This window comes from Lithobates pipiens, unplaced genomic scaffold, assembly GCF_037356315.1.
Source record: "Lithobates pipiens isolate NorthernLeopardFrog02 unplaced genomic scaffold, aLitPip1_a1.2 Scaffold_18, whole genome shotgun sequence".
Taxonomy (NCBI): Eukaryota; Metazoa; Chordata; class Amphibia; order Anura; family Ranidae; genus Lithobates; species Lithobates pipiens.
Window position 1 is genome coordinate 257,588,208 of NW_027507758.1, and position 16,632 is coordinate 257,604,839.

Genomic DNA, 16,632 nt, shown 5'->3' on the forward strand with positions numbered 1-16,632 from the left:
ATGCCTCATGGGACTTGGTTCTGCAACAGTGGAGGGCTGCCAGTTTAACCGCTTCCCGCCCGCCCTATAGCCGAATGACGGCCTTAGGGCGGGCGGCTTCCCTCGCCTGGCCGTCCCTGGACGGCCTGGTGTTTACTTCCGCAATGCGCGCCGCCGCGGGCGCGCATCGCGGAAGTTCTGTTTGCCGTGTCCCCCGGGGACAGGCAAACACAGATCGCTGTAAACGGCCAATCACAGCGGCCGTTTACAGCGTGATCGGCGTGTCCAATGGGAGATGATCTCATATGTAAACATATGAGATCATCTCTCAGCGCCGCTCTCCCTCCTCACACAGACAGCGTGTGAGAGGGGAGAGAAGAACGGCTGCAGCAGCCGTCAGTGTAAAAAAGAAAAAAAAAAAAAAAAAGTAAAAAAAAAAGTGCCATCCTCCCCCAGAGCCATCCTCCCCCAGTGCCACCCCCCCCCCAGTGCCATCCTGCCCCAGTGCCATCCGCCCCAGTGCAATCCACCCACCCCAGTGCAATCCACCCACCCCAGTGCCACCTGCCCGCAGTGCTATCTGTCCCCAGTGCCACTTGTCCCCAGTGCCATCTGTCCCCAGTGCCACTTGTCCCCAGTGCCATCTGTCCCCAGTGCCACTTGTCCCCAGTGCCACTTGTCCCCAGTGGCATCTGTCATCAGTGCCACCTGTTGTCAGTGTCACGTGTCATCAATGCCACTTATCAGTGCCATCTGTCATCAGTGTCACGCGTCATTGGTGCCACGTATTAGTGCCATCTGTCACCGGTGGCACGTATTAGTGCCACATATTAGTGCCACGTGTCATCAGTGCCACATATTAGTGCCACGTGTCATCAGTGCCACATATTAGTGCCACGTGTCATCAGTGCCACATATTAGTGCCACGTGTCATCAGTGCCACATATTAGTGCCACGTGTCATCAGTGCCACGTGTCATCAGTGCCACGTGTCATCAGTGCCACGTGTCATCAGTGCCACGTGTCATCAGTGCCACGTGTCATCAGTGCCACGTGTCATCAGTGCCACGTGTCATCAGTGCCACGTGTCATCAGTGCCACGTGTCATCAGTGCCACGTATAAGTGTCATCTGTCATCAGTGTCACGTGTCATTGTCCTGGTATTTCAAAAGTGTAATAAGTAGTCAACAAGTTAGATGTGTAATTTATGCTTCTAGAACACGTGATGGCGCTCCCTGCATGTTGGGCCTCTCTATGTGGCCAGGCTGTGAAAAAGTCCCACACATGTGGTATTGTAATACTCAGGAGGAGTAGCAGAATTTTTTGGGGGGTGTCATTTGTGGTATACACATGCCATGTGAGAGAAATAACCTATTACAATGACAATTTTGTGGAGAAAAATAAAGAAAATGAAAAATCTTCATTTTGCAAAGAATTGTGGGAAAAAAATGACAACATCAAAAAGCTCACCATGCCTCTTACTAAATACCTTGGAATGTCTACTTTCCAAAAAGGGGTCATTTGGGGGGTATTTGTACTTTCCTGACTTGTTCGGGTCACAAGAAGCGAGATAGGTCACCAGTACATCAGATGTGATCAATTTTGTGCGATTCGCACCACAGCTTGTAGACTCTAACTTTCACAAAGACCAAATAATATCCACTAATTTCGGTTATTTTTACCAAAGATATGTAGCAGTATAAATTGTGGCCAAAATTTATGAAGAAAAATTAATAATTTGCATAATTCTGTCACAGAAACAAAGAAATATGCGTTTTTTTTCAAAATTTTCGGTCTTTTTTCATTTATAGCGCAAAAAATAAAAACCCCAGAGGTGATCAAATACCACCAAAAGAAAGCTCTATTTGTGGGAAAAAAAGGACACAAAATTCATTTGGGTACAGTGTTGCATGACTGAGTAATTGTCATTCAAAGTGTGAGAGCACCGAAAGCTGAAAATTGGTCTGGTCAGGAAGGGTGTTTAAGTGCCCAGTAAGCAAGTGGTTAAGAACCTTGCTTGGAGGACCACAGCAACATTGTTTCAGGTCCAAGTCAGAAGTAATCAATTTTGATTTTTTTTAAAGTGAAAAAAGGAGAGATTTGGGGGCCTTTTTGACCCCGATCTCTCATCCCTGATTTCTATTATAGTGGATGTTTCCTTTTATCCCCAAATAAAAGGTATGCAATCAAATAAAGGGACAGTGTAAATAGGGGGCAAAAAAAAAAAGTGCCCCTCTTCCGAGCTGACAGAAGTATGGCACGAACACGGTTTACATGTGCGTGTATGGGGTCTTAAATGCATAATAGTATACATCACATGAAAAACCCTCTTAAAAAGAAAGCCATTTAGCAGTGTGCCGTCACTGCTACATAGGCTTGCATCCTCACCTGTCTTCCTTCCAGGTTCGCAAGCGCTTGAATGGCCAAGCTGCAATGACATCACTCCCATGCATAAGTGTAGGAGCCACGGTACACCTCTGAAGGGACAGCAAGGGTATGCCATTCCTTCAGAGTGCATGTGTCAGTTTCGAGTTTACAACCACTAACCTCCAGGACATTTACAAATGAAAGCATGCAAGAAGTAGACACCTAAGAAGCCCTTAACTTGACAGCCAATGGCAGCAAAGGAAGCATTTAACCCCTGCTCAATCACTACAGCCAACATTGATTTAGCACAGTATTTACAACTCAGATCTGTTGAGTCAGATTAGAATACAAGCTTGTGATCTGCGTTAATAAGACTCATGGAAACCCGTAAAAGGTGGTACTTCACTAGCACACAAACCACGTTATAGTCGACTGCACCATACCCCATTTCTTCTATCGGTCATAATTTTACCATTTGTAACCACTATATATTGCATCAGTTTAGTGTCCCAAACAGGGAAAGTGCATATTGATATTTGCATCTCACAACAAACGCTAGTCATTGTATGCTGTGCCTGTACAAGACCCAAAACAGACAGACATTCTAGACCAGTGATTGCGAACCTTGGCACCCCAGATGTTTTGGAACTACATTTTGCATAATGCACAACTACACTGCAGAGTGCATGAGCATTATGGGAAATGTAGTTCCAAAACATCTGGGGTGCCAAGGTTAGCCATTACTGTTCTAGACCAAGCCTCAGCTGCCTCCAAGTCACTTTAACCACTTGGGATCCGCGCTATTGCAAAATGACGGCAATAGCGCGGACCCACATTTTCGGGACTACGTCTATTGACGTAGTCCCGGTTACGAGCGGCCTGCGCGCCCCCTGAGGGGCGCGCGCGGCGCGCTCTGTGATCGGCGAGTCCGTGAGACTCGCCTGATCACCGATCCGTGTAAGGGGTCGATCCCGACCCCTTATCACGTGATCAGCTGTCAGCCAATGACAGCTGATCATGTGATAAAACGGAGCCGGTAATCGGCTAGTATTCCTCCTCGCGCTGACAGCGCGAGGAGAAAAAAAAAAAGCCGATCGCCGGCGGCCGTGTTCGGGACATCAGTCCCGATCACGGCCAGCAATGTAAAAGGACACCTGCCCCCTGCCAGTGCCCACCTGCCATCCTGAAATAAAGTAAGTGCCCCCCTGTCAGTGCCACCCAGCAGTGCCCACAGTGCCACCCAGCAGTGCCCACAGTGCCACCCAGCAGTGCCCACAGTGCCACCCAGCAGTGCCACCCAGCAGTGCCACCCAAAATCTGCCTCAGGTGCTGCACCCCAGTGCCGCCCATCCGTGCCCACCAATGCAGCCCATCCGTGCCCACCAATGCAGCCCATCCGTGCCCACCAATGCAGCCCATCCGTGCCCACCAATGCAGCCCATCCGTGCCCACCAATGCAGCCCATCCGTGCCCACCAATGCAGCCCATCCGTGCCCACCAATGCAGCCCATCCGTGCCCACCAATGCAGCCCATCCGTGCCCACCAATGCAGCCCATCCGTGCCCACCAATGCAGCCCATCCGTGCCCACCAATGCAGCCCATCCGTGCCCACCAATGCAGCCCATCCGTGCCCACCAATGCAGCCCATCCGTGCCCACCAATGCAGCCCATCAGTGCCCACCAATGCAGCCCATCAGTGCCCACCAATGCAGCCCATCAGTGCCCACCAATGCAGCCCATCAGTGCCCACCAATGCAGCCCATCAGTGCCCACCAATGCAGCCCATCAGTGCCCACCAATGCAGCCCATCAGTGCCCACCAATGCAGCCCATCAGTGCCCACCAATGCAGCCCATCAGTGCCCACCAATGCAGCCCATCAGTGCCCACCAATGCAGCCCATCAGTGCCCACCAATGCAGCCCATCAGTGCCCACCAATGCAGCCCATCAGTGCCCACCAATGCAGCCCATCAGTGCCCACCAATGCAGCCCATCAGTGCCCACCAATGCAGCCCATCAGTGCCCACCAATGCAGCCCATCAGTGCCCACCAATGCAGCCCATCAGTGCCCACCAATGCAGCCCATCAGTGCCGCCTAATCAGCGCACTTCAATGAAGGAGAAAAATGACCCGTTTGCTAAATTTTATAACAAACTATTAAAACATGATTTTTTTTTTTGCATCTTTTTTTGTTTGTTTAGCAAAAAATAAAACTCCGAGCTGTAACTAAATACCACCAAAAGAAAGCTCTATTTGTGGGAAAAAAATGATAAAAAATTCATTTGGGTACAGTGTTGTATGACCGCGTAATTGTCACTCAAAGTGCATCAGCGCTGAAAGCTGAAAATTGGTCTGGGACTGAGGGGGGTTTAAGTGCCCAGTAAGCAAGTGGTTAACAAAAGTCATGAAATTACCAACACTAAAAATAAGTTAGGTCTGAAACCATGAGACCTGATGCAGCTGCATATTTGGAGCCTGTGTTGACTGGCTTTTGTTTATTTCAAGGGCATTTTAACTATACAAGTCTTAAAATACTAAACCCGTCTGAAGTCAAATGAATCCCTCAATGCATTCAAGAATGATCTCAGAAGCACTTCATCCTGATGTAATTGACAAACCAAAGGCCTGCTGACTGACCTTAGTTATAGTGACTAGCTCCCCTCAACACAAATTCCAAGAGCCCGTCTAACGAGTTCTACGCAATGCCACTTTGCTTATAGAACGCTATATCTGAATGATGTAGAAAGACACACAACACTGCATTCAAGTCAAACTTTTTATTTAGATGTTCATTTCTTGGACTTGAAATATTCTTCAATGACATCTTTGGCCTGGGACTCCTTGCCATAGTCCTGCAAAAACAAAGTGAAGGCATCTGAGCAAGAAAAATAGTTAAATGAAAAAAATAATCATACTATAATTTAAGACCTGTAGCCATCTTCAGGGACCTTGAAAACCATAGGGTGGTCTCAAGGCTCGTACAATGGCCTTGCTCTTGCCACTATAACTGAACGACAGCTGCAGAACTAGGTTCAGTTTTGCAGCAGAAATAATGGCATAAAAACAGATAAGTCAATATGTGGTAATCCAACACAATTAGACTGAAAACTCACAAACGGCAGACAGTCCCTTCATCCGAACATGAATTCACATACTCTTGCAAACTTATACTATGACAGGGCTTTGTTAAAGGTAGAGGGTTTTTTCAGATTTCTTCTTACCTAGATAGATGCAGCATCGGTCCGATGGTGCATTTGTCCCCCACCAGCTCCAACACTGCAGATAGCTTGGTTCTCACAGCTCCTTGAGTAGAGCTGGTGACTGTCAGTTACAGCTCTCTGCTCTCCAGTCTCCTTGCTCACTGGGCTGTGGAGAGGGTTGGAGGCTCAGATTTAGGCAATCACACAGCCTCATTGTTGCGATCTTGCCAAGACAGTCTCTAACAGCAGAGTTGACTCCAGCCGGCTAAAAACAGGAGTGCAGAGCAAACTGCAGAGAGTACAGCCAAAGCTAGTTTGGCTGTACTTCAAGGGTTACCGACCACATTTTAATCTTGTAGTATTAAGTAAATGTCCTGAAAATCCAAGGTCAAAAACAGACTTCACGGTCAGCATTACATTTTAGACTGCTTTCTAATGTAGAAAAAAAAGAGTCAAACAGCTTGTTTACATCTGTACTGCCCTCTGAAATGCAATTGCTTTTCAGTATATAAAAGCAGTCATCAACCCATGACTATTAAAGTGATAACATGCTTAAAAATAGCCTTTACACTTTCCTCCTCTGCAGTTGGTTTTGCACAGAGCAGCCTGGACCATCCTCTTCACTGCTCCTAGCCCCTCAGCCAGCAGCTTGCCATGGGGCACCCAAGACAAATAAGAGCTCCATGTATCCCCAACCCAGCTGTTCCCTCTCCCGATTAGCTGACTTTAAAAATCATGAGAGCCAATGACACCGCTGCTGTCTTAATCAGGAGTGTCCAGGATGGCTGAGGGGATTGTGGACATCACTAGAGAGATGGGGCTCTGGTAGGTAATGGGGGGTGCCGCTACACGTTTTTTATATTTTGATGAATAGAATTTAGATAAAAACCTTCCTTAACTTTTAAGGCTTGCAAGACAAACCTGTTCCACAGAGAAAAGTGCCAAGCTATGATTTGCCTATGGGAGATAAAGGTTCATTTAGAGTTAGAACACTGTCCTACTTACCTTGACAACAACACAACTGCAACCAACCACTTTGCGAGGCTTTCCTTCCCTGTCGATTTTACAAAGGCCGACCCATTCACCAAGCTTTTTGCTGTCGTCAACCTAAACAAAAGCCTTAGTTACTATTTTATTAACGTAGATGTAAATAGTCCCTTACTAGCAAGCTGCAACTCAGAAAGTTTGGGTAACATGTTGGCCTTTTCCTCACAGAATTCAGTAGAGGGAGCCACATTTTCATCATGTACAGCAAGCTGAAGTTATCCTCAGTCACTAGACAATTTTACAGACATTGGGACTGATGCACTAGATTCCTTGCACTGTAGTCCCATCTAAGGTTATTTAGAACATCTTACTTATAAAATCTACAGTGTACTACATAAAATATATAAGCTTGGTTAACAGCAACTAATGTGCTGCATGCACCACTGATCAAGGACTGACCAATACTTAAGTTTACGGATTTGTATACTTTCATACAAATCAGAAAGCATAAACCAGTTAAAGTGGTTGTAAACCCTTACAACCAACTTTGACCTACAGGCAAGCCTAGATTAAGGCTTACCTGTAGGTCCAAGAAATATCTCCTAAACCTACACGGTTTAGGAGATTTTTCCCGAAAGACAGGCAACGCTGTCTACGGCGATATGATAGATATAGCTATATAAACATATACATGCTCCTAACTGACCCCTAAGGCACAGAAGAGAGGGTTGGTAGCACTGAATAGGGGTTATGTTCAGATTACCTGCCATCCTGCGCTATACTAGAAGTCATAGTCAGAGACAGCTAAAAGCATGGGGGGCACAAACGGGATAGTATTTTAGGTTGAGCCACACCCAACATTTCTCTAGTCAAATTACTTCTAAAAAAGTCATGCATAATTCAATACCAATTATGGTTGCACCAATACCAAGCATTTGGACAAATACTTGCCAATGCGCCAATACATTTGCAGTGCGATTTGAGCCCATACAAAAATGAATGGGCTCAAATCACAATGAAATTGCATGCAATTCCTGTCCGAATCACATGCAGTTCCCCATCACTACTGTGCAAGCACAGGCTTGTCAGAGACTTCAACCTGGATTCAAACAGGAACGGTGAAGGAAACTGCATGCAACTGACAGGAATCTTACTACATTTCCGTTAGCATACAATTCCTTGCAGTGCAATTTGAGCCCATTCATTTTGTATGAGCTCAAACCGCACAGGTATTGGAACTCTTATCAAATACTGGACTGAAAGCATCAGATCTCATACTTGCCCGTAAAACAGCTTCAGTAAAACCCTACTAATGATGCAAAAGGTTGGGTAAAAGTGTGGGGGGGGCGACAAACACCCTTACCTTGATCAGATTGATCTGATGTTCAGCACAAAGCGCCTCAACCAGCTTCACATACATTGGTTCATCACAGTTGGAAGCCAGTACACAAAGATGGGCTTGGCGTCTGGAAAATAGCACACACTTTACCAAAAGCTAGGCATAAGCATTGTCAGCATTTCTCAAGTCTTATTACAGGCTTGTCAGTTAGGTTTTCTCACTCATGGAGAGAGTGAAGGGGTATCCGACAATGATGAAATCATCACTCAAGCACTGCAAAACCTGATGCATGAAAACTAGGAGGTGCGCTGAAATTTTGGCTGCTGAAGATTACCCAAAAACTGCTCTCATTCAGCCGATAGCAAAACAGATACCGAAATGGGGCAGGGCCCTCCCATTGCGCGAGTGTCAACCTGATGTTCCACCTCCTGTGATAGATGGCACACTGATCCAATGGTGGGACATTGAATCAGCATGATGTAATCACAGGAGGCGGGACATTGTTACTGCAGCCCAGGCAATTTAAACCCTGCTCCATGACACATGGAGATTGCTGCTCTGATCCAGGAACAGGCAGGCTGCAATGATCTCCTGTATCATGTCTGCTAGAGGTGCATTGGAAGGAACTTTTGCTAATACTATTAGCAATGTGTAAGTAAGATTGCAGACATAATACAAGAGATGGTTAGAGACTACTGCATTTTTCTTGCACTAAAGGTGCCAATAATGGCAAATATTTAAATTGACAATTAAAAAAAGTTGAATACAATTATATAGCAAAATATACTTTAAAACTCATTTTTGGTATCGGTTTTCAGCCTAGTGCATCTGTCATTTTCAGTATTGGCACCAAAATTTCCATTTGGTGCACCCCTAATGAAAACAAATTTGGTAGATATAATTTACATTTAACACTCAAACTTTTCTGTCAAAATATCTGTAGACAACTATAGGCAAAGCAGGGGATATTCAAAACATACTAGACTTGTTATAGATTAGAATATGGCCAGGTAATACCAGCAATATTAGTTTAAAGGGCTGTTGTCAGGTCATCCTATAAGATTACATATTGTATAAAAAACTGTTCTTTGTATAGGCATCCAAGATTGACTGGGCACCATCATCTTGGATGCAATGAAAGTCCTAGATGTCACTCAAGTGATAACGCTGCTTCGCTACTCCCTTAAAGGTAGGAGATGAGCCAGCAGAGAATAGACACCCCCAGAAGAGCAGAGTGCTATAACGTGCAAGGTCTGTTCATGACCTGACTTCTTGGAATCAAAAACTTTCTAGCACGTTTAAGCCCAGGTTCATTGGGGCAGGTTTTGAAGTCGTGCAAGTTCAGCTGTACTCGCACAATTTCAAACTGGCAATGCAGTCGGACTACAGGGGCGATTTGACAGACATGTGCAGGTTCAGGCACACATGTCTATTCAAATCACCACCGAAGTTACCAAAAGTAGTAGTAGAAATACTTTTGTGAATTGGTGCAGAGTTTCAAAGTCGACATTGCACCAATTCAGAGGGTGATTTGACATATCAATTCGCATGTCAAAATGTCTTGATGAGAACGTGGGCTAAAAGCACGTTGCAAGTGAATGTTTTTGGAAAGGAAAACCGTGCACAAATTTAAAAATCAAGATACACCCAACACAAATTTTGTTTCCTTAAAGCTTGTTATACAGTGCTTATGCTGTGCAATTTGGCCCCTTTATTCACCAAAAAAACCTGGCCATAACCTCACCCCTGTAAACCGGCTATGGTTTTTCCATGGTTGCTGGGCCCTGACACACTGGTCCAATCACATGCCTCCTCTCCCTGCCTGTTCCGCGTTAGCACCCTCCCCTCCTGCCGCCATCATAACTAGAATAAAATCCTCCCAGCCAACATAACTTGTTGATCTGTACCTGTATCGGTCTCCTCAGCGCTCATGCAACTTCTCTGCCCTCTCCTCCCAGGCTGACATCAGCAGAAGTGCTCACCCTGCCCACTATAGCCATCGGCCAAGAGAGCCAAGGAGTCACGTGAGCCCCAGGAGACACTCAGATTTCAGGTACAGATCAGCAAATTTTTGATCAACACAGGCACACATTGTTATGTTAGAGTGGATGGGAAGATTTTATTGTACCGATGTAACAACCACTTTTAGTTAATTTTTTTAGGTTGATGACTAAAGAGTGCCAAGAGAAACTAAGGCTTAATATGGCCAAGGATCCCCCGCTACTGGTGACAAGAGTCTCCAGCCAACTGGAGACACATGTTTTGAGGACACGTCAAATGGGGCGTGTCCTTGAAACATGTAGTGTCCAGTCGGCAGTGTGACTCTTTGCTCCCTTTGCATCAGCAGTTCCTATTTAGCACCAGCAGCAACGTTTGCCCATACTCTTTGGATTCCTTTGGCTGACTTCTGCCGAGCTGTGACATCACTGCTGGGCTTTGTAGAAAGTGCAAGCAGCTGCTATATACTAGCTCCAACAGTTCCTGTGCGCAGTTGGATTCCCCCCTTCATCAGACCTCTAGAACTATGGTCCAGGATTTTCACCCCATCAATAAAAGTCTGGGAAAGGGCAAAGCATCTGAGGAGTGCATGATGTGAAGCTTGTCGAACTACATTTACGTGCTGGCAACTGAGAACAAGTTTGGGGGGCATCCATGACCTGCCTGGAGTTTGCATGTTCTCCCTGTGCCGTTTCCTACCACCATTCTGCTTTCCTCCCACACTCCAAAGACATGCTGGTAGGTTAATCGACTTGACTAAATGGGCCCTAGTATGTGTATGAGAGTTAGGGATCTTAGATTGCAAGCTCCTTGAGAGCAGGGACTGATGTGAATATACAACATGTAAATACTCAGTGCAATATAAATAATCTAATGTCATTCCCATCAGCACCTTGACTACCATTAAAAAAAACAAAAAAAAAATCACTTGACGAATTCAAACAAAAACTGACCACAGGTAGACTTACTTGTCAAGAGCCTTGGCAGCTTCACGAATCCCACGAGCCAGGCCATCGTGTATAAGTGCGGTTTTGAGCACTTCTTGGAGAGCGGTGTTAATATCCATTACACCTCCAGCAGAAATGCTGCAAGACAAAACAAAGCTGATTTTTGTTGTCAGAGGAAGAACAGAGAAACTCACAAATAAGGCTACAGTTATGTCAGATTCAGAGTGTCACTCACAACGAGTGAAGGGGTATCCGACTTAATAGTAACATCATTCATATACTGTAGCAGTATTAATCACTTCTGAAATGATCCCAAACACTGCCCAGGTCTCTCTATAGCAATACTAATACCTCACTTCCCGACCTGGCAGTTACAATTCCAAGAAGGGATGGGATATCCAAATGCACCGACAAGTGTGCTTTTGTTGCCATTTGTCTGGTACAGAAGTAGCCTAAAAAAAAGAGGGCCGTGAGTGCAGGACAGACTTCCAGAGAAAACCACTGCAGTGTTTTCATGCCAAGATGGCATACTGCCCATCACCAAAAATTTGTGGTACTGCTGTATTTTTTGCAATGCACACTAAAGAGCTAGTTTGCGCATTTGGTGTCTGCTCCCCAAACACTGGTGTCAAGGGCTGCCCAATGTGGCCCCCTCTGGTATCAGGGGTTGCCATAGCCCTGCCTACCCTCACAAAAACAAACAATTAGTGTAAAATTCCTTTCTGAGTTCATAAGCAGACATAGCTCTTCTGACTATCGACCATAGGGTTATATCACCACCTACAGGAGTAAGACACTAGGCAGGAAACAGCACTATGTATGTGCAGTACTAACTGGTATAACCTACTTCTACTATAGCAAACCAGGCAGTCACAAAGCAATGGCAGGTGGCATCCATGAAACTCAGCAAAGGGATTTTAAAGGTAACAAAAATATTTATTCTTAGGGACTCAGATGTGCGGATCCATATCCAGCCATCTGCTTGCTCAGCAGGGATCACTCTGTTGATCCCCGCTGAGCTGGCAAATGAAAAGTCCATCTCTGCACACTGCGCAGGGACCGACCTGCCAGAGAGACCATTCTTTATGTGGGGGGGGGAGAATTTGATGATTACAGACCACCTGTCAGTTTTCATCTGATCGATGGAAAATAAATCAATCCGTCTGGATTTTGCAGCTCGAATGTCAGCAGACATGTCACTGTTTACATCCGTCGCTCCATAGATGTGTATGGAGCAACTGTTCAGATACGCTAAAAAACATGGCAGGCGGATCTAAGCGGTCCCCACGAGTGAAAGGGCCCTTACGTTCATTGACAGACACAGCTCTTCCGATTCGCAACCCATAAGGCCATCACAAAGCAGTGTCAAGAATGGGCTGGCAAACAAAGACATAAACATCGGCTAACTTGGCGGCCAAAGCAAGCATCCAAAAATGAAACAAACCTATAGAAGTTATGTACACAGTTTTTTTTAAATAAGTTTGCTTAGAGCAGAGAGGTGGATCATACCAGCTAGGACTGTCCATAGGGACTGCTGTGTTCTTTCCCAGCCTAGTGTCCTACACCAGTAGGTGGCGATATAACTGACAGGGATCAGAAGAGCTGTGTCCAACAATGAATGCAGGATGAATAAAAAGTTACAGCATCGCAATCCATATTTCTATCCTAGACACAGTAATGTGGACACTAGAAGCGATAGAGCTGGCTATAGACTGATAACAGGCCTGGGGCCTGTGTGTCACTTCCCTGACATGTGTTGGCAGCTTAGGACAACACACCTGCTGTATGACACGGACATGAAATACCATTAGGTGAATAATGGTAAGTAGGCCACCGCCTGCCTTCACTATGGGCAGCTCACTGACACCTGTCTGCCGGCACATATAAGGATCCTGACACCTCAGAACAGCGAGCGGACTATACGATCCAATCATAGCAATAACAATCCACACTCACCCTTCCTCGGCCATCCTCGATGTCTAATGGATGCTCGGCGTTACTCCGCTGTAATACAGACACAAACGACAAGCGTTAGCAATGGCCATGGGTCCGCCGCTGTTCCCGAGCTCAGGGAGGACGGGATGCCAGAGATTTCCAACAGATTGTAACTTGCACGGTGTTCCCCCTCAGCTCCGCCATCACTTACCCAACCTGCTCAGCATGAAGGAAAGAGAAAGAAGCGCGCTGACGTCACCAATTTATAGTGCGCTGGCCGCCGCTCCGCCTTTCAGCGTGAGGGCAAAGGGAAGTCCTTCCGTGCTACACCATGGGCAACATCCGCCATTTTTCTTGAGGGCTGCAGGGCTTCGGACACGATTGAGACGGGAAACAAAGTTACCATTACGTTTTTACGTATATAAATGACTCTTTTATGGAGGCTACTAATGCTAAAAATCGCTTTAAAAATCTCAGCTGGCATGCTGATTAATCCCTTGCCTACTGGGGTGATTATGACATTTTTTCACATACATGTTAAAGAGGAACTGCGATCTACTCACATAATCTGTAAAAAAAAACATCTTTGCCATTATGAAGCTTCCCACCAACCACTTTGCAGATTATTTCATAGTTGCCAACATTGCAAAAAAAATGTATAGGGACACTTTTTTACCTGTAGGGGGAGTTGTATTACAATTAGGGGGCGGGGTATTTGTTTTGCGGTACAGTGTAGATGGAAAAGGAAAATGGGCTTGGTTTAAACTTAATAGTGGGCATGGCTTAAATGGGGCACGCTCAAAGGGGTGTGGTCCGAGTCCCTCCTTACATCAGGCGTCCCCAGCGGAGTCCCTCTTTTCATCAGGCATCCCCAGCGGAGTCCCTCCTTACATTAGGCGTCCCCAGCGGAGTCCCTCCTTACAACAGGCGTCCCCAGCGGAGTCTCTCCTTACATCAGGCGTCCCCAGCAGAGTGCCTCCTTAGATCAGGTGTCCCCAGCGGAGTGCCTCCTTAGATCAGGTGTCCCCAGCAGAGTGCCTCCTTACATCAGGCATCCCCAGCGGTGTGCCTCCCTACATCAAGAGTGCCCAGCTGAGTGCCCTTTAGATCTGGTGTCCCCAGCGGAGTGGCTCCTTAGATCAGGTGTCCCCAGCGGAGGACTCCTTAGATTTTTACCAGACAAGAAACAGGAAGTGGGCTGCATAAGGTGTTTACTCGTAGAAAAAAAAAGTACTATCCAAAGTTAAAACAACAAGAGGAGAAGATTTAATATATGGAAAGATGAAAAAATGAAAAACGTTCCGCTTTAAATTCAGCATATTTTTGCTGAGAGAATTATTTATAACCCCACAAACATATATTTTTTTACAGTGTCAAAATATCACATTTAAAGAGTTTTCATTTATGGACATCACATCTATATATTTGTAGCACCCTGTAGTTTAGGGACCCAGCAGACAGGCGGGGGTGACGCTTGAGGAATATACCACCATGAAGATTGGAGGAGCTTAAGGGATCCAGTGGCAGTGAATCAGTGGGTCTAGTGAGAGACCGGGAGCTCAGTGTATGGTAGAACTACAAGGAGAAGTTGTAGTGAAGGTAAAAGAACTGTTTCACTTTGGGTTAGGAACTGTTAAAGACTTTTACCATAGGAGACAGCATTCCTGCACGTGCAGATGTGGCTTCTTGCTGGAGGCCTTTCCCTGCATGGCTGTCCTCCTATTGAAGTCTCAAGAGTCTGCTAATTGAGTTTGCAACTATCAAAGTGTGTCCTGACCCTAACCCTCTCTCCCCCCCAAAAATACAAAAAGGACTGTTAAGAGGAATAAAACATCTTTTACATCCAAGAATTATCTGGCACCCAATCACCGTCTTTGCACCTACTATGTCTCACAACCTACTATATACAGAAGGATGTCAGCTATCCCTGGCCCTAGAGGTTAAAATCAGACCAAAGGAGGCCGGAGACCTTGCTACATATAATATTATATATATATATATATATATATATATATATATATATATTCTCAGTGCTGTGATACTTTGACTGATCATCAGTTATGTAACACTGTACCCAAATTAATTTTAAATCATTTTTTGGCATTTATTTTGTAATATTAAACAATCAAATTTTTTTTTACTATATAAAGTAAAAAAGTCCAAATATTTAGTACTCTCTAAGACAGGTGGCCAGGGGGCAGTAAAAAGCCACCTGTCCGAATTGCAACAACAAAGCCATATAGGGCTGTACACGTGTTGTGGTTGTGATGTTTTGCTTTGCAGCAATGGCATTTCTGAACTCAGGGTTACAAAGTTTGACAGGCGGCACTGCCTGTCAAACTTGATCATTGAGTTCAGTAGGGCCTCACTGCAACTGCGAGCAGAAAACTTGACTAGGGGTTGGGTCATGGTCCAGCAATGTAAGATTGCCATTTGGCAATTTAAAAATTCAAGTAAATATAAAAGAAGAAAAAAAAACACGTTCAGGAAGAAGTTGTAGCACCTCCTGAATGTCTGTCAGCTGCTGTTATGCCACCACGGATTGCTTTTCAGAGGGTGGTAAGCAGTAGTGCAAATGTGACGTAAATGTGAATGAATCCTTAAAAAACAGAGGGGTTAGCAGGGGTTCCCTCAGACCTCAAAATTATTCCAACAAAGAAGGTTAAAAAAAGATGACCTATAGCAGGGGTATACAACCTTTTGACCTTCCTGGGCCACATTGGAAGAAAAGGAGTTGTCTTGGGCCACACAATAAGGATAGCTGATAAGCAGAAAAGGTCAATGGATCACAAGTTAATGATCACTGATATAGATAATGGACCTATATGAGTAATAAAACTTTTTTTGTAATATTTTTTATTTTAAAAGTATAAGAGGGTAGCCTAAAACTAGTGCAATATTTGAACCTATTTTTTTATAAACTATCACATCAATTACTGGTTGGATGGATATAGTAGCAATTCTCAATGAACACTCAAGGTGCTCATCAGATATTTTGGGTCTAATTTTGCCCTTTGTGTGCAGTCCAGTAAAGAGACCCTGTAAATTTCTTTGGCCTCATGTGTTCATTAATTGTAAACGCATTTTTACAAAAGAAATTCCATGAAGAAATCAACATTTTTTCTGTTTGACCACATTCATAACACATTCATAGCTGGCTTGGGCCTCGGGTTGGACACCCCTGAACTATAGCATTGATGGTCCTAATTTTTTTTTTTTGTGATAAAAATAGTTTTGTGTGGCCAAGATAAGCTCTGGTTTCTATATGCCGGCTGAGGTGGCACATTTTGCGCCAGATTGAGAGAAGTGGCGCATAACATTTTGTTAATATGTTGCATGTAATAGAAATGTGCTGCTTCTACAGTATGTTAGTCCCTTCACTTCCTCCACATCTGTCAACTTGTAAAGGGTAGGGTGATGGGGTGGTTATCATGTCCTCCATGTTTCCCTCTTTGTTGGGCGGCAAGCAAGAGTCACATAAGAGGGGGGGGGGGGGTTTCTGGACTACGCTAGGCACTTTGAACAAGGGGTATCTCTTGGTGTATTATATACCACCACGGTCACTTTTGCCATTAGAAGGGGCACACAGAGCGAATGATCTCTCCATCAGTCCAGCGTATCAACGTAGTGGATCTAGAGCAGACTCCATGCGTACTCTTCACTTACCTCTTCCGAACCCGTGTGCAGGTTGGTGACCTCTGCGGTGCTGATCTGCTCCCATTGCTATGTGAGACAGACCTGCTCATGGGGAGAGTGCCAACAACAACTTCTTTAGCTAGAAGCTATCTATCCCACCTTTCACATGTACATTTTAAAGACAGACTGCTAGAGAAATCTTTGTTACCCTTGGTAACCACTGTACTCTCAAACTGTATTAACTC

At 45.1% G+C, this 16,632-nt stretch overlaps 1 protein-coding gene and 4 non-coding genes across 5 annotated transcripts; all 5 read right to left on the reverse strand.

Moving 5' to 3' along the window:
* Window positions 1-5,107: 5,107 nt before the first annotated feature.
* On the reverse strand, window positions 5,108-13,063 carry RPS12 (ribosomal protein S12). Its single transcript, XM_077486848.1, has 6 exons — window positions 12,963-13,063; window positions 12,773-12,820; window positions 10,838-10,954; window positions 7,896-7,998; window positions 6,551-6,652; window positions 5,108-5,197 (listed from the first exon to the last, which is right to left on the reverse strand). Exons 2-6 carry the CDS (start codon window positions 12,784-12,786, stop codon window positions 5,135-5,137), a joined length of 399 nt encoding a protein of 132 aa, XP_077342974.1. The 5' UTR covers window positions 12,787-12,820; window positions 12,963-13,063; the 3' UTR covers window positions 5,108-5,134.
* LOC143990719 (small nucleolar RNA SNORA33) lies at window positions 5,272-5,404 on the reverse strand. Its single transcript, XR_013277434.1, has one exon. It is a non-coding gene; the product is annotated as a small nucleolar RNA SNORA33 (small nucleolar RNA).
* On the reverse strand, window positions 6,714-6,798 carry LOC143990727 (small nucleolar RNA SNORD100). Its single transcript, XR_013277441.1, has one exon. It is a non-coding gene; the product is annotated as a small nucleolar RNA SNORD100 (small nucleolar RNA).
* LOC143990705 (small nucleolar RNA SNORD101) lies at window positions 8,070-8,143 on the reverse strand. The gene has a single exon (XR_013277422.1). It is a non-coding gene; the product is annotated as a small nucleolar RNA SNORD101 (small nucleolar RNA).
* Window positions 11,025-11,095, reverse strand: LOC143990706 (small nucleolar RNA SNORD101). The gene has a single exon (XR_013277423.1). It is a non-coding gene; the product is annotated as a small nucleolar RNA SNORD101 (small nucleolar RNA).
* Window positions 13,064-16,632: the final 3,569 nt, after the last annotated feature.